This window comes from Symphalangus syndactylus, chromosome 22 (genome assembly GCF_028878055.3).
Source record: "Symphalangus syndactylus isolate Jambi chromosome 22, NHGRI_mSymSyn1-v2.1_pri, whole genome shotgun sequence".
Taxonomy (NCBI): Eukaryota; Metazoa; Chordata; class Mammalia; order Primates; family Hylobatidae; genus Symphalangus; species Symphalangus syndactylus.
The window spans coordinates 9378324-9401367 of NC_072444.2; the positions used below are offsets into that span (position 1 = coordinate 9378324).

General features: G+C 43.1%; 1 protein-coding gene across 4 annotated transcripts in view; it reads right to left on the reverse strand.

The window, feature by feature from the left end:
- PHACTR4 (phosphatase and actin regulator 4) overlaps positions 1–23044 on the reverse strand; it is a 137512-nt gene that overhangs the window by 101684 nt on the left and 12784 nt on the right. For all 4 annotated transcript variants that reach the window (XM_055261298.2, XM_063631432.1, XM_063631433.1 and 1 more), the window contains one exon: positions 2529–2582. Coding sequence is in view for 2 of the 4 variants with exons in the window: in XM_063631433.1 (XP_063487503.1) it covers positions 2529–2544 (16 nt within the window). In the remaining 2 variants the exon portion in view is untranslated. Of the gene's footprint in view, positions 1–2528; positions 2583–23044 lie in introns of those variants that run through there.

A 23044-nucleotide genomic window follows, 5' to 3' on the forward strand; every position in this document is an offset into this window, starting at 1 on the left:
TACAAGGTAATAAAGAGCAGTCTTCTTAAAGCAAGACAAAAGCTCTTAATCTGAGCCAGATGATTGCTAGTACCAGTAGCCCAAAGAGCCTAACCTCAGTTAGTATTATATAGTAGTATTTTTACTATACTTCCTCAAGCTGCACTGGCATAAAAAGGGATTCAGACTTCTTTCCGTGTGATGAAGGATCAGAAAATGCTTGAATCGGATGTTTCCTCCAGTATGCTGAAATGAAACAAGTAAAACTGCCTCTGATTTCTTTTTCTTTTTTGCTAATGTGTATTTTAAAATGAAAAGTACTTCCTAACTAGTCTTCCTAGTCAGTTATGGTTTCAAAAAATCTGATATCCTAAGACATATCTCTCACTTTGAAATGAGCATCAGTTAAAAATAGGGCCAGGAGTGGTGGAGTATGCCTGTAGTCCTAGCTACGTGGGAAATATGCATAATTAATGCTGAATGCAACAGCCTCTTTACTCAGTCTTCTTCACCCCTTACCATCCAAACACAGTGTGAGGCTAAAGCAGGAAGACTGCTTGACATAGCAGTTCAAGGATATAGCATGCTATGATTGCATCTGTGAATAGCCACTGAACTCCAGCCTGGGCAACACTGTGATATCCAGTCTTAAAAAAAAAAAAAAAAAAAGAAAGAAAAGAAAAGGGGTTCCACACACAGTAAATGACTTTATCGCCAAAAAGGCAGACATTAAACCTTTGTATATCTAGACTTATATTCCTTTACTCATGTTGCTAGATGAAATATATGCAGGCTAAACTTAATTAGAAATATTAGGCTGGGTGCAGTGGCTCACGCCTGTAATTCCAACACTTTGGGAGGCCAAGGCAGGTGGATCCCTTGAGCCTAGGAATTCCAGAGCCACCTGCTCAACAAGGCAAAGCCCTATCTCTACCAAGAAAAAAAAAAAATCAGTCGGGCATAGGGGTGCACACCTGTAGTCCCAGCTACTCAGGAGGCTGAGTTGAAAGGATTGCCTGAGCCCGGGAGGTCAAGGCTGCAGTGAGCTGTGATGGTGCCACTGCACTCCAGCTTGGGCGACAGAGTGAGACACTATCTCAAAAAAAAAAAAAAAAAAAAATATATATATATATATATATATATATATATATATAGATACACACACACGTACATATATATTACACATGCCTGCTATTATGATTACTTCCATGTTCTCTTTTTCTTTTCTTTTCTTTTCTTTTAAGACAGAGTCTCCCTGTGTTGCTGAGGCTGGAGTGCAGTGGCATGATCCCGGCTCACTGCAACCTCCGCCTTCTGGGCCTCAAGTGCTTCTCCTGCCTCAACCTCCCGAGTAGCTGAGATTACAGGCACTCGCTACCACGCCCAGCTAATTTTTGTATTTTTAGTAGATGGGGTTTCACCATGTCAGCCAGGCTGGTCTCAAACTCCTGACCTCAAGTGATCTGCCCATCTCGGCCTCCCAAAGTGCTGGGATTACAGGCATGAGCCACTGCGCCCAGTCACTTTCATGTTATCTTCCATTGGCCAAGTACTAATGAAGCACTACAAAGCACACTTGTTTCTGAAATATGAGGAGAACTACATTTCCAACCAAAGAGAAATATACATGTTACTGAGTGATTAAGACAGAGAAATTTATTTACTTATTTTTCTTTTTTTGAGACAGAGTCTTGCTCTGTTGCCCAGGATGGAGCGCAGTGGCGCGATCTCAGCTCACTGCAACCTCTGCTTCCCGGGTTCAAGAGTTTCTCATGCCTCAGCCTCCAGAGTAGCTGGGATTACAGTTGTGTGCCACCATGCCCAGCTAAATTTTTGCATTTTTAGTAGAGATGGGGTTTTGTCATGTTGGCCAGGCTGGTCTCGAACTCCTAGCCTCAAGTGATCTGCCTGCCTCAGCTTCCCAAAGTGCTAGGATTATAGGTGTGAGCCACCACGCCCGGCTAAGATAGAGAAATTTAAATTTCTCATTTTATCTTGTCAAATGGTTCTTGATTTTTTTCATTAAAAATGTTATTTGTGTAATATATAATGGGTTTATTAATGTCTTTTTTTTTTTCTCTTTGTACTGATTTTTATTAAACAAGTAAGGCTGGTAGTGGAACATGTTTTTATTTAATGCATAAACATATAAGTCCCTTATTAGAGAAACTGTATATATTGATGAATATGGTCAATGGTCACATCTACGGGTTAATTCTTTAAAAATCAGAACCAATAATTAGGATAGATTTTATGCTCTCTTCATTACATTGTCAATATCGTTTTTAAACAAATTATATTTTTAAAGTTTCTCAGGTTTAATTTGTAATACAGCAAATATCAATAGATATGTCACATAAACAAAAGGTCATTGGCACTCTATCATTAAGTATATAACTGGATTCTTATAGAAGCAAAAAGTTTGAGACCCATTATTCTAGAGAGTAGCATACTGAATATGGAAAAAACCAATTTACTCTCAAAGCTTTAATGGAGGTGAGGATAAAACAGAAATGTCATTTACAAAGAAAAATGTAGGTGATACTCACCAAATGGATCTTCCATGCCACTATTAACCAGTTTAGGGAGGTGAGATACTGTTTCTAAAAAGAGAAAAAGGTAAATTATACACTTAATACATATAGTCCATCACCTTTTATGCTTTTAAAAAAATAATCCTAATCCAGTAACATTGACTATAGTTTAAAAGTGAAACATTATAGAAATGTACAACTTATTAAATGATAGTTTTTTTTTTTTTGAGACAAGATCTCCCTATGTTGCCCAGACTAGATTTTAACTCTTGGGCTCAAGTGATCCTCCCACGTCGGTCTCTTGAGGATTACAACAGCCTGAGACTGTGCCAGGCTGGGAGTTATTTTAGGGGAGTTGAGATACAGATGTACAATACTAGATTATCATAAAACATTTAAGGCTAATTTTTGTCTTAAAATATATTATTCTCAGTTTCCTCAAAGAAGCTCCCTTTCCAATCCTCATTTTGAATTTACTAGGGTATAAGGAAAAAGGCAAGTTTTTTTGTAAGAAAAATACGACACCTGAGAAAGGGCATGAGGAACATCTCTGAAGAAGGGAATTGGTTTTGCCTAAGGAAAATGGAAGTTATTTTAGACACAGGAGGATGGTTCAGTAAGCTGTAAGTTTATCCACTCAAGTATGAAAATAAAACAAAAAATGTTTCAAAAGAAAGTTGACTAAGTATAATATACAACCTCCTGCACCCCCAATCAAGGCAAGTATCAAATCTGCCCTACCCAGCTTCTTACTCCTCCTATGGTTTTTATCCTAAGGTCATTCCCTAACAGTGTAAATACTAAACTCCAATTCAGAGGCTGCTTTTTATAAGTCACGACCTACTGACAAGAATGATTGGAGAAACTTAGGAGTAAGATGCAGTTATAGGGCTGGGCGAGGTGGCTCACGGGCTACTGGTACTAGCAATCATCTGGCTCAGATTAAGAGCTTTTGTCTTGCTTTGAGAAGACTGCTCTTTATTAACTTGTAAGATCAGAATATTTCTGCTTTTAACGACCTTAGATGATTTCTTTAGGACCTTGGCTTTTTTGTTCCCCCTCAAGAGTAGTTTTTACCTAGTTCATCAATTAGATCCATCCTTAGTTTGAACAGTCTGTTCAAAGAGGGCAGTCTGTACTTATTCATAATTTTGTAGCTTCATTACCAAGTTAAATCTTGAAGAATTTGGTAAATTGAGTTTTATTATAGTAGCCTGGTGACAAATTTTAAAGAACATGACCATATGATAAACTAAATACATGACAACTCCACAGGTTTGTACTGGAAACCTAAGGTTTCATTCTGACTGACCTCCTTACTTCACTTAAGTAAACATAACCTAAATTTTAATATAATCTTATCAAATTTATTATTAAACAATTAAATTCAACTGAAATTAACCTTAAATATAACTTAAATTTACTAGAGAGTATCAAAGTGAGAGCTGCTATAAAAGTTATGGTTGGCCTGGCCGGGCGCGGTGGCTCACGCTTGTAATCCCAGCACTTTGGGAGGCCGAGGCGGGTGGATCACGAGGTCAGGAGATCGAGACCACGGTGAAACCCCGACTCTACTAAAAAATACAAAAAATTAGCCGGGCGTGGTGGTGGGCGCCTGTAGTCCCAGCTACTTGGAGAGGCTGAGGCAGGAGAATGGCATGAACCCGGGAGGCAGAGCTTGCAGTGAGCCGAGATTGCGCCACTGCACTCCAGCCTGGGCGACACAGCGACACAGCGAGACTCCGTCTCAAAAAAAAAAAAAAAAAAAAAGTTATGGTTGGCCAGCAGTCAATTGAGGCATAAAGTGAAATGTGCTTTCAATTGTTTACTGAGATAGGTAGAAATTTGGGTTCTGTGCTAATGAGACCAGCCTGGCCAGCATGGTGAAACTCCGTCTCTACTAAAAATACAAAAATTAGCTGGGCGTGGTGGCGGGTGCCTGTAGTCCCAGCTACTCAGGAGGCTGAGGCAGGAGAATCGCTTGAACCCAGGAGGCGGAGGTTGCAGTGAGCTGAGATCGCGCCACTGCACTCCAGCCTGGGTTACAGAGCGAAACTCCATCTCAAAAAAAAAAAAAAAAAAAAGGATGTTCATACAAAACCTTGTATACAGGCCAGGTGCGGTGGCTCATGCCTGTAATCTCAGCACTTTGGGAGGATGAGGCAGGCAGATCACTTGAGGTCAGAAGTTTGAGACAAACCTGGCCAACGTGGTGAAACCCCGTCTCTACAAAAAATACAAAAATTACTCGGGCATGGTGGCGCATGCCTATAGTCCCAGCTAACTACAAAAACAAACAAATGTCCCCAAAACAAACAAACGAAAAACTTGTATACAAATGTTCATAGCAGCATTATTTATAATAGCTAAAAAGTGAAAATCACCCAATGTCTCTCCACTGATCACTGGATAAACAAAATGAATACAATGGGACATTCAGCATAAAAAGAAATTAAGTATTGACACATGTTGTAACATGGATAAACGTTTAAAACACACTAAATGAAAGACTAATCACCAAGGACCATGCAGCGTATTATTCCACTTACATGAAATGTCCATAATAGGTAAGTCTATAGAGACAGACAGTTTGCGGTGGCCTATGTTGGGGGTGGGTGGGGAGGAGATTACGGAGTGACAGCTAAGGGGAACAGAGTTTTTTGGGGGTAATTAAAATGTTCTAAAATTGGTTATAGTGATGGTTATACAACTTGCAAATATATTAAAAGCCATTGAGTTGTATACTATAAACTGTAAAGTAATTGTAAATTTTACAGTATATGAATTATATCTCAAAAATACTGTTTTTTTGCTTTTTGTTTTTTAAGTAGTAGATCTGAGCAACACAAGGGTATACTGTGGTAGCATGCTGTTGCACTGGCTGGATCCCCCATTAAGGAATGACAGGACTGCTGTTGGGAGACAGCCTACAACTGTCAATCCTTTCAGGGAGTGCCTCAGATATGAAGAGTTGAGTCAAGGAAGGTCACATCCTTCTCAAGAGTCCACATCCAGTCAAGACCAGGGTGTAAGCCCAGCCGTTACAGCACACATAAGACAACTCTAACAGGTCATTTTAGCTCCAGAGCCCTCGTGGGGTCCATTAAGTCTCCTGTTGGATCTCTATTGCCGCTTGACTTCTCCCTGTGGCCAAATACTGCTGCTCCTGTCCCCTCCCTTCCACGGGTGTTGATCCCAAGGACACTTCCTAATAAGCATTCTTTAGGCTATACTATCAGAGTCTGCCTCAAAGATAACCCAACCTAGGACAGTACTCCTTTAAGAATAGGACTTTGCTGACAGTTTGCCAGCCATCTGATACTTTCCAATTCTAATATTAAGCTATTGAAATCACAGATCGCAATTTTCCAATACCACATGGTCCTTTCACATGTTCCAAGGGACTCTTATAGACCTCTAATTTCTCTATTAGATTATACTGAACTCTTCCAAAGCCATAGAATTCATTTACTTCTTTTGATTCATGTTGTTATAATATCAATCCTAGGGGATGATCCTGGTTTGTGATGTAAAGTTTCCATTAACAAAATACCCCTGTTCTTACAGAATCACAAACAGAAGGATGTCTTGCTAGAAAAATCCTGTGTAGTTTTTGCAGAGGAGAAGCCTACTTTGTGTTTCCACTAACTGGATGCCTGTGTAAGACAGAAATATTTCTATGGCCTCTGTAACCACCCATAAACAGATGATGCTCAAACCTATACATATTTTCAGTCCAGATCTTTCTCAGAAGCTTGAGGTAAAAGCCAAAGCCCTTTCAACAGCTAATAGTGCCCTAAGACGAAAGTCACATACTCCCATCATGTTCAAGTACTCTCCTCCCCCCTCACTAAACTCCAGGCAGATGAACCTCCTTGCTGTCCTTCAGTGTGCCAGGCATGCTGAGGCCCTCTACACTGGAATATTTTTCCCCAACATATTCATTTCTCAATTTCTTTAGGACTTTGCTCAAATGTTACCTTCTAAGTTAAGTCTTCCTCATCACCCTACTTTAAATTGCAATCACCAAGACCACTCTACCTCAGTTTTATCTCTTTTTCCAGCTTTCTATTTCTCAAAGCGCTTATTCTAATATACTACATATTTACTTTTTAATTTTATAATCTCCTCTCACTAAAATATAAGCTCTTTCAGGACAGGTATTTTGCCTGTTTTTGTCCATTGCTATATCTCCAACACCGAAAATAGTTCCTGAAAAACAGTAAGTGCTCGATAACTATTTTTTCAATGAATGAGATCCAAGTTCACGTATCCAACTCACTCAACATCTCCACTCAGATATCTACAAATCTCTGTTCGACATGCACAACTCATTATCTACCTCCTACTTAACCTTACTCCTTCCTCTTCTTGCAGCTTTCACCATCCACCTAACTGACCAAATGAGAAGTCTCATCCTCTCCTTCATGAGTGATTTCCAAAACATATCTTAGATCTTTGTCTTCATCTTCATTGCCTAAAGACACAATAGAATCCAAAATACTCTCACTTCCTCTGGACTGTTCCCCTCCAACCTATGTTTCACGGGCCCAGTAACTGTTAAGTGTTCACTAAACTGGGATCTATGGACCTCCTGGTCTTTGTTCTCCTACTACAAGTGACGTAGTCTCTTTGGCAGAAGCCTCCTCCTCTTCCTGACCTCTACATGTTGCAGAATCCCAGGATTTGGTCCTTAAATCTCATCTCCTTGCTATCTTTACTCCCCCACTCCCTAGAATATAATTGGCATGTGGCAGAAATAGTTCTTTATTGTGAATTGTCCCATACGCTGTAGGACATTTAGCAACCCTCACTTAGTATCCCTCACTGCAGCCCATTAAATGTCCACAGCCTCCCCAGTGATTAGGATGTCCAAAATCAGCCCGCTGAATTTATTTGTTTATTTATTTATTTATTTTTGAGATGGAGTCTCACTCTGTCGCCCAGGCTGGAGTGCAGTGGCGCAATCTCAGTTCACTGCAGCTTCTGCTGCCCGGGTCCAAGTGATTCTCCTGCCTCAGCCTCCCGAGTAACTGGAATTACAGGCACCCGCCACCGCACCCAGCTAATTTTTGTATTTTTAGTAGAGACGGGGTTTCACCATCTTGGCCAGGCTGGTCTCGAACTCCTGACCTCGTGATCTGCCCGCCTCGGCCTCCCAAAGTGCTGGGATTACAGGCGTGAGCCACCGCGCCTGGCCCAGCCCACTAAATTTCTAAATCCCTCCTAGAGAAGCAGTAATCAACCCCTCCCCTGCAAAATGAACCCTGACTAGTCATCTCATCAACTCCTACAATTTTCTTTTTTTTTTTTTTTTTGAGACAGGGTCTCTGTCACCCAGGCTGGAGTGCAGCAGCACAATCATAGCTCACTGAAGCTGTGAACTACTGAGCTCAACTGATCCTCCCACCTCAGCCTCCTGAGTAACTAGGACTACAAGCACATACCACCCACCCAGCTAATTTTTTAATTTTTAATTTTAATTTTTTTTTGTTGTTTTTTGAGATGAAGTTTCGCTTGTCGCCCAGGCTGGAGTGCAATGACGTGATCTCGGCTCACTGCAACCTCCGCCTCCTGGATTCAAGCGAATCTCCTGCCTCAGCCTCCCTAGTAGCTGGGATTACAGGCACCCACCACCACACCCAGCTAATTTTTGTATTTTTAGTAGAGATGGGATTTCACCATGTTGGCCAGCTGGTCTCGAACTCCTGACCTCAGGTGATCCACCTGCCTCAGCCTCCCAAAATGCTGGGATTATGCCTGTGCAAGACAGAAATATTCCTATGGTCTCTATAACCACCCATAAACAGATGATGCTCAAACCTATATGGTGAGCCACAGCACCTGGTGAGCACCAAATTAGGTGCCTGGCCTAAATTTTTAAAAATTTTTGTAGAGACGGGGGTCTCACTATGTTGTCTAGGCTGGCCTCAAACTCCTGACCTCAAGTGATCCTCCCATCTTGGCCTCCCAAAGTGTTGGGATTACAGACATAGGCCAACATGCCTAGCCTAGTACTACCATTTTTAATACCCCCTATATACACTGATGATATAAACAAATTCTTATTTCCAGGCTGAACATCTCCCCTGAACTTCATCAGACTCATATATCTACAGCATGCTCAATACTCTATTTGGAAATCTAGCAAGTTTCATAAACATACTATGTTTTAAAGAACAAACTCTTGATTTCCCACTCCCAATGTGTTCCCCCCCAGTATTCCCTGTTCATGAGTAGGGCAACAGATGTAAAGCACTTAGAAAAAGAGCTGGCATCTGTGTTAGCTGCTATTTTGCATCATCATTTCAGTAAAATGGTAGCTTAAGTTTTCTAGTTGCTCAACAAGGTGACATCCTTGACTCTTCTTTCTCTCACAGCTACAATTAAATCATTAGCAAGTCTTATTGCCTCCACCTCCAAAATATATCCATAATTTAACCATTTCTCACCCTAGTCTAAGCTATCACCATCTCTTGCTAGACTAGTACAATCCACCCCTAATTAACCTCCCTTCTTCTCAGACTCTTCTCAGACTCAGATTCTGTTATCCTCAGACTGGCCTGGGTGATCCTTTCAAAAAGTAAAGCAGAGCTGGATGCAGTGGTTGATGGCTATAATCACAGTACTCTGGGATACTGAAGTGGTAGGGTCACTTGAGGCCAAGAGTTTGAGGCCAGCTTGGGCAACATAGTAAAGTCCCTGTCTCTAAAAAAAATTTAAAAATTAGATGAGCATGGTGGTGCGTGCCTGGAGTCCTAGCTACTCTGAGGCAGGAAGACAGCTTGAGCCCAGAAGTTTGAGGTTACAGTGAGCTATGACTGCACCATGGCACTCCAGCATGGGCAACACAGCCAGACCCTGCCTCTATTAACAACAAAAAAAAGGGCGTGGTGGCTCATGTCTGTACTCCTAGCATTTTGGGAGGCCAAGGCAGGCAGATCGCCTGAGGTCAGGAGTTCAAAACCATCCTGGCCAACATGGTGAAACCCCATCTCTACTAAAAATACAAAAATTAGCTGGGCATGGTGGCAGGCACCTGTAATCCCAGCTACTTGGGAGGCTGAGGCAGGAGAATGGCTTGAACTTGGGAGGTGGAGGTTGCAGTGAGTCAAGATCGTGCCACTGCACTCCAACCTGGGTGACAGAGCGAGACTCCATCTCAAAAAAAAAAAAAAAAAGTAAAGCAGGTCATATATCCTTATTGTAGCCAAGTATCTCAGCCTCAAAATGCGTTTTAAAACTTTTTTTTCCTTTCTTGCTTTCAGCCTTGAAACATACTTTGAAACTCTTTGTTTTCCTTTCCTACCAGGTACTTCCATGAACAATGCTCACTTATCTAATTATGTGCTTGCTTACAAATTCCAGGGACCAATTTTGAAACAAATCAGGCAGAGAGAGCCAGGTGCAGAATCCTCCCACCTAAGGGGAGTTCTGAACAACTGGCCCACCAGTACTGGGCAGAAGTCAGGACGACGAAAAGCAGAACTCCAGACAGGTGACTACTCAAGACAGCCATGGGAACAAGATTTGAAGGCCTACCCTCTCCTGCACCACTATCACATATTACCCATATCTTTGCCTTCTTAAAACCCTTCGCCCAGGCCAGGCGTGGTGGCTCATGCCTGTAATCCCAGCCCTGTGGGAGGCTGAGGCGGGCAGATCACCTGAGATGAGGAGTTCGAGACCAGCCTGGCCAACATAGGGAAATCCCGTCTCTACTAAAACTACAAAAATTAGCAGGGCATGGTGGCGCACACCTGTAGTCCTGGCTACTCTGGAGGTTGAGGCAGGAGAATCGCTTGAATCCGGGAGGCAGAGGTTGCAGTAAGCTGAGATCGCGCCGCTGCACTCCAGCCTGGGTGACAAAGTGAGACTCCATCTCAAAAAACACCCTTCACTCAGCCCAGAAAACTGGAATGGTCTTTTGAAGGCATGAGCCTGGCCATTCCCCAGCTCCTAGCGTTTAATAAAACTGCTTTCCTTAAACCACACCTGGCTTCTCTTTTTTTCGGCCTCTGGAGTGGCAAGCAGCCAGACTTAAGCTGGCTACACTATTACATCTGAAATTAACTCCAGATTTCTCTCTTTTCTTTTTTTCAATTGAGATAGAGTCTTGCTCTGTCACCCAGGCTGGAGTGCAGTGGCACGATCTTGGCTCACTGCAACCTCCGACTCCCAGGTTCAAGCGATTCTCCTGCCTCAACCTCCCAAGTAGCTGGGATTACAGGTGTGCGTCAAGACGCCTGGCTAATTTTTGTATAGAAGAGATGGGGTTTCACCATATTGGCCAGGCTGGTCTTGAACTCCTGACCTCAAGTGATCTGCCCACCTCGGCCTCCCCAAGCACTGGGATTACAGGCGTGAGCCATCGTGCTTGACAACTGCAAATTTCTTACCACGGCCTATAAGATCCTACATGTCCTGGTCCCTGTCTACTCCACTGACCACATTTCCTACTTCTCTTGCTCACTCTGTTTCAGCCATACTGAGCTTACTACTGTTTCTGTAACATAACAAGCACATTCTTACCCTGGGTTTGCAGTTGTTCAGTCAGCCTGGAATGCTCTTTTCCCAGAAACTGCGTGATTTGCTCCATTATTTCAGGTCACTCAAATGTGACTCCCTCAGAGAGGCCTTCCCTTGGCACCCCCTTTTCATCACATTCTACCCATTTACCCTGTTTTATTTTTATTTTTAATGTACCACTGTCTGATGGTATACTATCTGTAATTTATCTATAGATACGCTTGCCTAAGTTCTTATTGTGTCTCTCCCAATCTAGAAAGTATCATTGATACTTTATCTGTTCTGTTCACTACTATATCCCTGCATTTAGGATGTGCATACACTAGGTACTAAGAAAATACTTACTGAATAAATAAATGAACACTAGCACCAAACAGTACTACATAGTCCAAGACCAACAAGAAATTAATAGAAATGGAATTAGGTTAAGTATCCATGATGTATGTGAGCCATGAGAAAACCAAATAACTTCAAAGGAACAAGTTTCCTGGCAATGTGAATACTGAAAAGTGGTAAAAGAAATAAATCATGCCATATCACTTAATAGTAGAGACATACTAAACTCAAAAAATAATTATACACAGCAGAAATTTCATCAACACAAAATTATTCATCATATATATATTTTTTGAGACAGAGTCTCGCTCTGTCGCCCAGGCTGGAGTACAGTGGCATGACCTTGGCTCACTGTAACCTCCGCCTCCTGGATTCAAGCGATTCTCCTGTCTCAGCCTCCCCAGTAGCTGGGATTACGGGCATGTGCCACCACACCCAGCTAATTTTTGTATTTTTGGTAGAGATGGGGTTTCACCATGTTGGCCAGGCTGGTCTCGAACTCCTGACCTCTGGTGATCCACCCTCCTCGGCCTCCCAAAGTGCAGGGATTACAGGCATGAGCCACTGTGCATGGCCTATTCATCATATTAATAGTAATTTTAACACTTTATAATTGTTATATTAAAATTTGAAACCTTGTTAGTTTTACACTCAAGAGCTGTTAAGTTTATACCCACCTTTTTTTTTCTGAGACAGGGTCTGGCTCTGTCACCCAGGCTACAGTGCCAGTGGCATGATCATGGCTCATTGCAACCTCCACTTCCTGGGTTCAAGTGATCCTCCCACCTCTCAGCCTCCCAAGTAGCTGGGACTATAGGCACGTGCCACCACACCCCGCTAATTTTTCTATTTTTTTGTAGAGATAGAGTTTCGCCATGTTGCCCAGGCTGGTCTCAAACTCCTGGGCTCAAGCTATCCACCTCCCTTGGCCTCCCAAAGTGCTGGGATTATAGGCGTGAGTCACCACACTCGGCCAGTTTATACCTACTTTTATATTTGTAATATTGACTTACCAGTATAATAAAAATATTTTAAGCCAATACTGAGGATTAACAATAAAAATTTTCCTTTAAAAAGCATTACTTGGATGAAGAAACCCTGTTCTAGAACAAAATGCTCATCACAACATCCCCCTGCTCTATATATAACCTTTCATTGCCCAAGACAAAGTTGCCCAAGATAAAGTTCAAAGTCCTGACTTGATTTACATAATCCTGTGTGATCCCGCCTGTTCACCTTCCTGACCTCATCCCCTGCCAGTCTTTCACGCTGCCTAAACCAAATGATGTCCCATTTCCTGAATGAATCATATTCCTTCTCACCTAAGCCTTTACATATGCTTTTCCCTCTACCTTTAAAAACTTTTTCCTACCTATTTATTTATTTATTTATTTATTTATTTTTTGAGACGGAGTCTCACTCTCACCCAGGCTGGAGTGCAGTGGTGCAATCTCGGCTCACTGCAAGCTCCGCCTCCCGGGCTCACGCCATTCTCCTGCCTCGGCCTCCCGAGTAGCTGGGACTACAGGCACCTGCCACCGTGCCCGGCTAAATTTTTTTGTATTTTTAGTAGAGACGGGGTTTCACCGTGTTAGCCAGGATGGTCTCGATCTCCTGACCTCGTGATCCGCCCGTCTCGGCCTCCCAAAGTGCTGGGATTACAGGCGTGAGCCACCACGCCGGGCCCCTACCTCTTTATTTTTTGAGACAGAGTTTTGCTCCTGTTGCCCAGGCTGGAGTGCAACAGCACGATCTCGGCTCACCGCAAACTCCACCTCCTGGGTTCAAGCGATTCTCCTGCCTCAGCTTCCCGAGTAGCTGAGATTACACGCATGCGCCACAACACCCGGCTAATTTTGTATTTTTAGTAGAGACGGGGTTTGTCCGTGTTGGTCAGGCTGGTCTCGCACTCCCGACCTCATCTGATCCACCCGCCTCGGCCTCCCAAAGTGCTGGGATTACAGGTGTGAGCCACTGCACCCGGCCTTTCCTACCTCTTTACACGGCTAATTCCTTTAAATCTCAAGCTTGGCTAACGTGTCTTCCAGAATATCTTCTGTATTAGGGTTCTTCTCAGAAACAGAACCAATAGGATAGATACAAAACATACATATTTGAGATCTGATAAAGCTATTGCCTCAAAAGTGCTTCTTTTTGAATATCAGTATTTAATTTAATTAATTAAATTTTTTTTTCTTTTTTGAGACAGTCTTGCTCTGTCACCCAGGCTGGAGTGCAGTAGCGCGATCTTGGCTCACTGCAACCTCCAGTTCCCAGGTTCAAGCAATTCTCCTGCTTCAGCCTCCCAAGTAGCTGGGATTACAGGCATGTGCCCCCACGCCCGGCTAATTTTTGTGTTTTTGGTAGAGACAGGGTTTCACCATGTTGACCAGGCTGGTCTTGAACTCTTGACCTCAAGTGATCCGCCTGCCTTAGCCTCCCAAAGTGCTGGGATTACAGGCATGAGCCACCGCGCTTGGCTTATTTTATTTTTTGAGACAGGGTCTATCTACTTTGTTGCCCAGGCTGGAGTGCGGTGGCATGATCTCGGCTCACTGCAACCTCCGCCTGTGGGGTTCAAGTGATTCTCCTGCCTCAGCCTCCTGAGTAGCTGGGACTACAGGCATATGCCACTATGCCTGGCTAATTTTTTGTATTTTTAGTAGAGACGGGGTTTCACCATGCTGGCTAGGCTGGTCTTAAACTCCTGACCTCATGATCCGCCCACCTTGGCCTCCCAAAGTTCCAGGATTACAGGCGTGAGCCACCCCGGCCGGCCACCCAACAGATATTTAATGTTGCTGTTGCTAATGGCAGCCACAGCCTTAACATAGGTATATGAGAATTCTAAAATATATTATCCTCTTCCCAGCTTTAACAGAACTCTTCAAATGTATCAATTCCTCAACTTGGAAACTGCGGCTAGGTCAGTTCAGTGAAAGCAACACAGAAGCATGTATTACAGGCTAGAAACTTGATATTAAAAGCAAAAATTAGGCCAGTAGTGGTGGCTCATGCCTGTAATCCCAGCACTTTGGGAGGCCGAGGTGGGCGGATCATGAGGTCAGGAGATCAAGACCATCCTGGCCAAAATGGTGAAAACCCATCTCTACTAAAAATACAAAAACAACAACAAAAAATTAGCAGGGCATGGTGGCACGCGCCTGTAGTCCCAGCTACTCGGGAGGCTGAGGCAGAGGAATCACTTGAACCCGGGAGGTGGAGGTTGCAGTGAGCCGAGATTGCACCACTGCACGCCAGCCTGGCGACAGAGCAAGACTCTCAAAAAAAAAAACAAGCAAAAATTATTTTTTTCTCAATTACCCTAATAATAGCTTCATTCCTTGTTTCATTTTGAATGTCCAAGATAGCCTCAGGTTGTACACACAGATATAATCTACTAAGATGGAAACCATCAAGTATGAAATTATTTTCTGCCTTTTCTATTCCTTTCTGGGCAATTGCTATAACGCTAGACTCGTATTCTTCAAAATAACCTTCTCCTGAGAAAGCTTAACAAGTCAGGCAAAAAATCAAAAGAACAAAAGTTTACTGGTTAAGAGAACTTGCATTATCTTTCATCAGACAAATTAGCACAAGTTAGTTTCAAATATCAATCATATACAAACTGGTTAATGATTTTGGTTACAAAAGATAATACTGCAGAATAATTTAACCTTCTTGTCTTTGGAGATTCAAGTGGGATTAATAATACTCATGTTCAGTAAGAATCTCATGAAATAGCATCTATTATAAAATAAAACAGTAAGAAATGGGCTGTGCCTGGCATATAGTTGGCAGTCTTAAAGCTCACCCCACTCCTCCATTTCAGCTCTAAAACAAAAAAAGCAGATTTTGATTCTATCATGATTCAAAGCCTGATCAAAATACACAATGTGTAAAAACACCATCAAGATAATGAAACCTAAATTTACATTGGCAGAATGAACAACTGTTATTTCCACATTTTCTTGGACTTGATTTAAAAGCATATCACGGCCGGGCACGGTGGCTCATACCTGCAATCCCAGCACATTAGGAGACCGAGGCAAGTTGATCACCTGAGGTCAGAATTTGAGACCAGCCTGGCCAACATGGTGAAACCCCGTCTCTACTAAAAATACGAAAAAAAAAAAAAAAGAAATTAGCCGGGCGTGGTGGTGTAAGCCTGGAATCTCAGCTACTTGGGAGGCTGAGGCAGGAGAATCGCTTGAACCCAGGAGGCAGAGGTTGCAGTGAGCCAAGATTGCGCCATTGCACTCCAGCCTGGGAGATAAGAACAAAACACCATCTCAAAAAAAAAAAGCACATCATTAGAGAAAATTAAGAAAGTAATAAGGTATCATCTATTCTTCTAGAGTGACCTTCAGATGCTACTACATTAATATGAGGAGTAAATACTGTAATCTACACATATCTTTATTATCTTTTTTTTTTTTTTGAGACAGAGTTTTGCTCTGTCGCTTAGGCTGGAGTGCAATGGGACGATCTCAGCTCACTGCAACCTCCACCTCCAGGTTCAAGCAATTCTTCCGACTCAGCCTCCCGAGTAGCTGGGATTAAAGGTGCACACCACCACGCCCAGCTAATTTTTGTATTTTTGTAGAGACGGGGTTTCACCATGTTGGCCAGGCTGGTCTTGAACTCCTGACCTCAAGTGATCTGCCTGCCTCGACCTCCCAAAGTGCTGGGATTACAGGTGTGAGCCAATGTGCCTGGCTACATGCGTCTTTATTATCTGTCACTAATTTACCCTTTTCCCTGGAAATCTGGAAGCGTAGAAAACCTCTACATTTCCCTAAAATAACTTTCTTTGCTATTTCTAAACTATTTTTGTAACTACTTAGCAGAGAAATTTAGTAGCTACAAATAAAAGCAGTTAATAAAGAACTTAATTTGTTTTTGCTTATCACAAAGAAAATGAAACATTATATAGAGATTTACAATCATGTTCTTAGTAAGGATTGAGTTTTACAAATGGAAAAGCCTGTTCAAAAAAAAAAAGTTGTCCGGGCACGATGGCTCACGCCTGTAATCCCAGCACTTTGGGAGGCCGAGGCGGGTGGATCACAAGGTCAGGAGATCGAGACCATCCTAGCTAACATGGTGAAACCCCGTCTCTACTAAAAATATTTAAAAAAGAAAAAAGTTAGCCGGGCATGCTGGCAGGCGCCTGTAGTCCCAGCTACTCGGGAGGTTGAGGCAGGAGAATAGCGTGAACCCGGAAGGTGGAGCTTGCAGTGAGCCAAGATGGCGCCACTGCACTCCAGCGTGGGCGACAGAGTGAGACTCTGACTCAAAAAGAAAACAAAGTTATGCTTAAGAAAAGTTTGTTTTTAAGCACAAATATTCAATATCTAACATATTACTGAGGGGTAAAGACATAAAAATGAAACTTTCTCCTTTGAAGAAAAACTGACCTCCTCTTTGTTAAACATAGTACTTGTTACCACTAAGAAGCATGAATCAGCTCTTTAAAACAGAGGTGTGGCTTAGTGATAAGCAAAAGCATTGCGTGCTAATCCAAATTATCTCAGAAGATAACATTAGTGAGTTATAAAGGACATTAATTTCAGAAAACATGCTTACAGAGCTCAGGAAGGGCAATTCATCATCATCCCTGATCATGACAAAATCAACACCCACAAAAACGAAGCCGTATATATTTCTGGCATCGTATATATCACATTTTGAGGAAACCTCAAAGACAAAACATACATTTAAAAGATGGCCGGCCGGGCCCGGTCGCTCATGGCTGTATCCCAGCACTTTAGGAGGCCAAGGCAGGCAGATCACCTGAGGTCAGGAGTTCGAGACCAGCCTGGCCAACATGGCGAAACCCCATCCCTACTAAAAGTACAAAAATTAGCTGGGGTGGTGGTGGGCGCCTGTAATCCCAGCTACTCAAGAGACTGAGGCAGGAGAATGGCTTGAACCTGGAAGGCAGAGATTGCAGTGAGCTGAGATCGCGCCACTTGTACTCTAGCCTGGACAACAAGAACAAGACTTCATCTCGGGAAAAAAAAAAAAAAAAGATGGCCAGGTCCAGGCATGGTGGCTCAAGCCAGTAATCTCAGCACTTTGGGAGGCTGAGGCAGGTGGAACACCAGAGGTCGGGAGTTGGAGACTAGCCTGACCAACATGAAGAAACCCCATCTCCATTAAAAATACAAAATTAGCCAGGCATGGTGGTGGGCGCCTGTAATCCCAGCTACTCAGGAGACTGAGGCAGGAGAATCGCTTGAACCCGGAAGACAGAGATTGCAGTGAGCTGAGATCGCGCCACTTGTACTCCAGCCTGGACAACAAGAACAAGACTTCATCTCGGGGAAAAAAAAAAAAAAGATGGCCAGGTCCAGGCATGGTGGCTCACGCCAGTAATCTCAGCACTTTGGGAGGCTGAGGCAGGTGGAACACCTGAGGTCGGGAGTTCGAGACTAGCCTGACCAACATGAAGAAACCCCATCTCCACTAAAAATACAAAATTAGCCACGCATGGTGGTGGGCGCCTGTAATCCCAGCTACTCAGGAGACTGAGGCAGGAGAATCGCTTGAACCCGGAAGACAGAGATTGCAGTGAGCTGAGATCGCGCCACTTGTACTCCAGCCTGGACAAGAACAAGACTTCATCTCGGGGAAAAAAAAAAAAAAAAGATGGCCAGGTCCAGGTCCAGGCATGGTGGCTCATGCCAGTAATCCCAGCACTTTGGGAGGCTGAGGCAGGTGGAACACCTGAGGTCGGGAGTTCGAGACCAGCCTGACCAACATGGAGAAACCCCATCTCCACTAAAAATACAAAATTAGCCAGGCGTGGTGGCGCATGCCTGTAATCCCAGCTACTCGGGAGGCTGAGCCAGGAGAATCACTTAAACCTGGGAGCCAGAGGTTGCAGTGAGCCGAGATCGTGCCACTGCACTCCAGCCTGGGCAACAAGAGCAAAACTCCATCTCCAAAAAAAAAAGATGGCCAGGAGAGGTGGATCACACCTGTAATCCTAGTGCTTCTGTAGGTCAAAGCAAGAAGATCACTTGAGGCCAGGAGCTTGCGACCAGCCCAGGCAACATAGCAAGATCCCATTTCCATAAAAACAATTTTTTAAAATTAGCTTGGTGTGGTAGGACACATTTGTTGTCCCAGCTACGCAGGATGTAAGGCAGGAGGATTTGTTTTCTTTTTTTTTCTTTTCCTTTCTTTCTTCCTTTCCTTTCCTTTCTCTCTCTCCTCTGTCTCTCTCCTCCCTCTTTCTTCCTCCTTCCTTCCCTCCTTTCCTTCCTTCCTTCCTTTCCTTCCTTCCGTCCCTCTCTCCCTTTTTTTTTTTTTTTTAACTTTTTAAACCTTTTTGTTAAAAATGAAGACACTAACAACACATTAGCCTAGGCCTCCACAGGGACAGGATCAAGAATATCACTGTCTTCCATTTCTACATCGTGACTTCTTGAAAGGTCTTCAGGGGTACTAATAGGCATGGAGCTGTCATCTCCTATGATAACAGTGCCTTCTTCTAGAATACCTCCTGAAGGACCTGCCAGAGGCTGTTTTACAGTTAACTTTTTAAAGAAATAAGGCTGAGTGAGGTGGCTCACACCTGTAATCACAGCACTTTGGGAGTCCGAGGTGAGCAAACTGCTTGAGCCCAGGAGTTCAAGACCCGTCTGGGCAACATGGCAAAACCTTGTCTCTACAGGGAAGAAGAAAAAAAAAAAGCCAGTATGGTGGCATGTGCCTGTAGTCCCAGCTACTTGGGAGGCTGAGGTGGGAAAATCACCTGAGCCTGAGAAGTCAAGGCTGCAGTGAGCCCTGATTGTGCCATTGCACTCCAGCCTGGGCAACAGAGTAAGACTCCATCTCAAAAATAAAAATAAAATAAAAATGTGTGTGTGTGTGTAGAAGGAATACACACTAACAATTAAAAAGTATAGTAAATACATAAACCAGTAATACAGTCATCAAGTATTATATACTACACATAATTGTATGTGCCATAGTTTCATATGACTGCCAGCACAGGTTTGTTTACTACCAGCGTTACCACAAATGTGAGTAATGCATTGTGCTATGACATCATGATGGCTACATCACCAGGCAATAGGAATTTTTGAGCTCCATTTTAATCTTACAAGACCACCATCATTTGTGCAGTCCAGCATTGACAGAAGTTTTATTATGCAGTGCATTCATTTAATAGAATGAGCCTACTATAGTGGTTTGCATTTACCAAGAAATTAGTCTTGCCATAGTGGAAGGATGAACCCTTCTCCCAAGTATATAAAGATGTTGTCCACAAGTCTTATCTCTTACCTAATTTTATTTAAGAAGCTAAAATATGTAAAAGATTGTTAGTAAAATTCCCAATCTTATTGGTATCACGAATAGCTTAAAAGAGATTGTGCCATATTTTGGTTTTTAACTGACAAAAATTGTATACAGTTATGGTGTATAAAATGACATTCTGAAATACAGTAGTCCTCTCTTATCCTTGGGGGATACATTCCAAGGCCCCCAGTGGATAAATGAAACAATGGACAGTACTGATTCCAATTGCACTCAATCAAGGCATGTTTTTGTTCATGTCTCCCACCCACAAATTTAGTGTCTTTTCCATCTTCACTAGGAACTTACTGTGCACTGTGATTGTAACTTCTGCAATGTGGAGTACAACAGCAAAACTAGCACAATTTTATTTTTTCGTCTTCACAATTTCACATATAGAAAATTCATTCTTTCAAATACAACATGCAGGGTTCATAAAAACAAAAAAAATTCATTTTTACTATAGATTTTAGCAATCTTGGCATAATATATATTTTTTTCCCTTAGTAAGTCTAGAACTTTCATCTTTTTGCTCAAAGGATGCAGTTAATAGTTTCTTGGCTGGGAGTGGTGGCTCATACCTGTAGTCCCAGCACTTTGGGAGGCTGAGGTGGGCAGATGGCTTGAGCCCAGGAGTTTGAGACCAGCCTGGGTAACATGGCAAAACCTCATCTCTACAAAAAATACAAAAATTAGCCAGGCGCCGGACGCGGTGGCTCACGCTTGTAATCCCAGCACTTTGGGAGGCCGAGGCAGGCGGATCATGAGGTCAGGAGATCGAGACCACTGTGAAACCCCGTCTCTACTAAAAATACAAAAAAATTAGCCAGGCGTGGTGGCGGGCGCCTGTAGTCCCAGCTACTCGGAGAGGCTGAGGCAGGAGAATGGCGTGAACCCAGGAGGTGGAGTTTGCAGTGAGCCGAGATCGTGCCACTGCACTCCAGCCTGGGTGACAGAGCGAGACTCCGTCTCAAAAAAAAAAAAAATAAAAAATAAAAAAAAATAAAAAAATAAAAAAATAAAAAAATTAGCCAGGCATGGTGATGCATATCTGTAATCCCAGCTACTCTGGAGGCTGAGGTGCGAGGATTGTTTGAGCTCAGGAGGTGGAAGTTGCAGTGAGCAATGATGGGGCCACTGAACTCCAGTCTGGGCGACAGAGCAAGAGTCTGTCTAAAAAAAAAAAAAAAAAAAGAATTTATCCTTGGTATATCCAAATTGCCAGTGTCACCACTCTTACACTTTGGGGCCCTTATTAAGTAAAATAAGGGTTACTTGAACGCGAGCACTGCAATAGCCTGAGTCAATCTGATAACCAAGTCTGCTACTAAAGGGCATGTAGCAGACTCAGTGTGGAGATACTGAGCAAAGAGATGATTCACGACATATGCAGGACGGCAAGAGAGATTTCATCACACTACTCAGAATGGCACGCTATTTAAAACTAATGAATTGTTTGTTGCTGGAATTTCTTTTTCATATCTTCAGACCATGACTGATCTTGGATAACTAAAACCACAGAAAGCAAAACTGTGGATAAGGGGGAGCGCTACTGTATGTGAAGACTGTGGAATGGCTAAATCAAACTAATTAACATATCCATTACCTAAAATAATTACGTTTCTTTGTGGTGAGAACACTTAAAATCTACTCTCAACAATTTTCAGGTACAGAATATATTTTTACTGGCTGGGCACGGTGGCTCACGCCTGTAATCCCAGCACTTTGGGAGGCCGAGGCAGGCAGATCACCTGAGGTTGGGAGTTCAAGATCAGCCTGACCAACATGGAGAAACTCCATCTCTACTAAAAATACGAAAAATTAGCTGGGCATGGTGGTGCATGCCTGTAATTCCAGCTACTTGGGAGGCTGAGGCAGGAGAATTGCTTGAACCCAGGAGGTGGAGGTTGTAGTGAGCCGAGATCATGCCATTGCACTCCAGCCTGGCCAAGAAGAGTGAAACTCTGTCCTCTGTCCAAAAAAGAATATATTTTTACTAACTAAGGTCACTATGCTGTACAACAGATTTCTTATGCTTATTCCTTCTAACAGAAATTTTATATCCTTTGACCAACATCTCCCCAATCTCCATCCCCACCCAGCTCCTGGTAACCACCATTTTATTCTCTGCTTTTATGAGTTTTACTTTATTATTTTATACATATATATAATTTTTTTTTTTTTTTTTTGAGGCAGAGTCTCCCTCTGTCGCCCAGGCTGGAGTGCAGTGGCATGATCTCGGCTCACTGCAACCTCTGCCTTCCGGGTTCACGCCATTCTCCTGCCTCAGCCTCCCAAGTAGCTGGGACTACAGGCGCCCACCACCACGCCTGGCTATTTTTTGTATTTTTAGTAGAGACGGAGTTTCACCGTGTTAGCCAGGATGATCTCGATCTCCTGACCTCTTGATCCGCCCGCCTCAGCCTCCCAAAGTGCTGGGATTACAGGCATGAGCCACTGCACCCAGCCTATTATTATTATTTTTTGAGACAGAATCTCGCTCTGTTGCCCAGGCTGGAGTGCAGTGGCGCCATCTCAGCTCGCAACCTCTGCCTCCTGGGTTCAAGTGATTCTCTTGTCTCAGCCTCCTGAGCAGCTGGGATTACAGGCACATGCCTCCACGCATGGCTAATTTTTGTATTTTTAGTAGAGACAGGGTTTCACCATGTTGGTCAGGCTGGTCTTGAACTCCTGACCTCATGATCTGCCCGCCTCGGCCTCCGGAAGTGCTGGCATTACAGGTATGAGCCACTGAGCCTGGCCATTTTATTATTTTTATTTATTCATTTATTTTTTTCTTATTGAGATGGAGTCTCACTCTGTCCCCCAGGCTGGAGTGCAGTGGTGCGATCTCGGCTCGCTGCAACCTCCACCTCCCAGATTCAAATGATTCTCCTGCCTCAGCCTCCCGAGTAGCTGGGAGCAATTCTCCTGTCTCAGTCTTTCAAGAAGCCAGGACTACAGGCATGCACAAAATTTAGCCAGACATGGTGGCGGGGCCTGTAGTCTCAGCTACTCGGTAGGCTGAGTCAGGAGAATCACTTGAATCCAGGAGGCAGAGGTTACAGTGAGCCAAGATCGTGCCACTGTACTCCAGCCTGGGTGACAGAACGAGACTCTGTCTAAAAATAAAGAAATAAATTAATAATAATAAATAAATAAATTAACAGTGCTGGGATAACTGGCTAGCCATATGTAGGAGATTAAAAATAGATCCCTTCCTTACTCTATATACAAAAATTAACCTAAGACAGATTAAAGACTTAAATGTAAAACCCGAAACTACAAAAACACTGGAAGATAACCTAGGCAATACCATTCTGGACATAAAAATGGGCAAAAATTTCATGACAGGC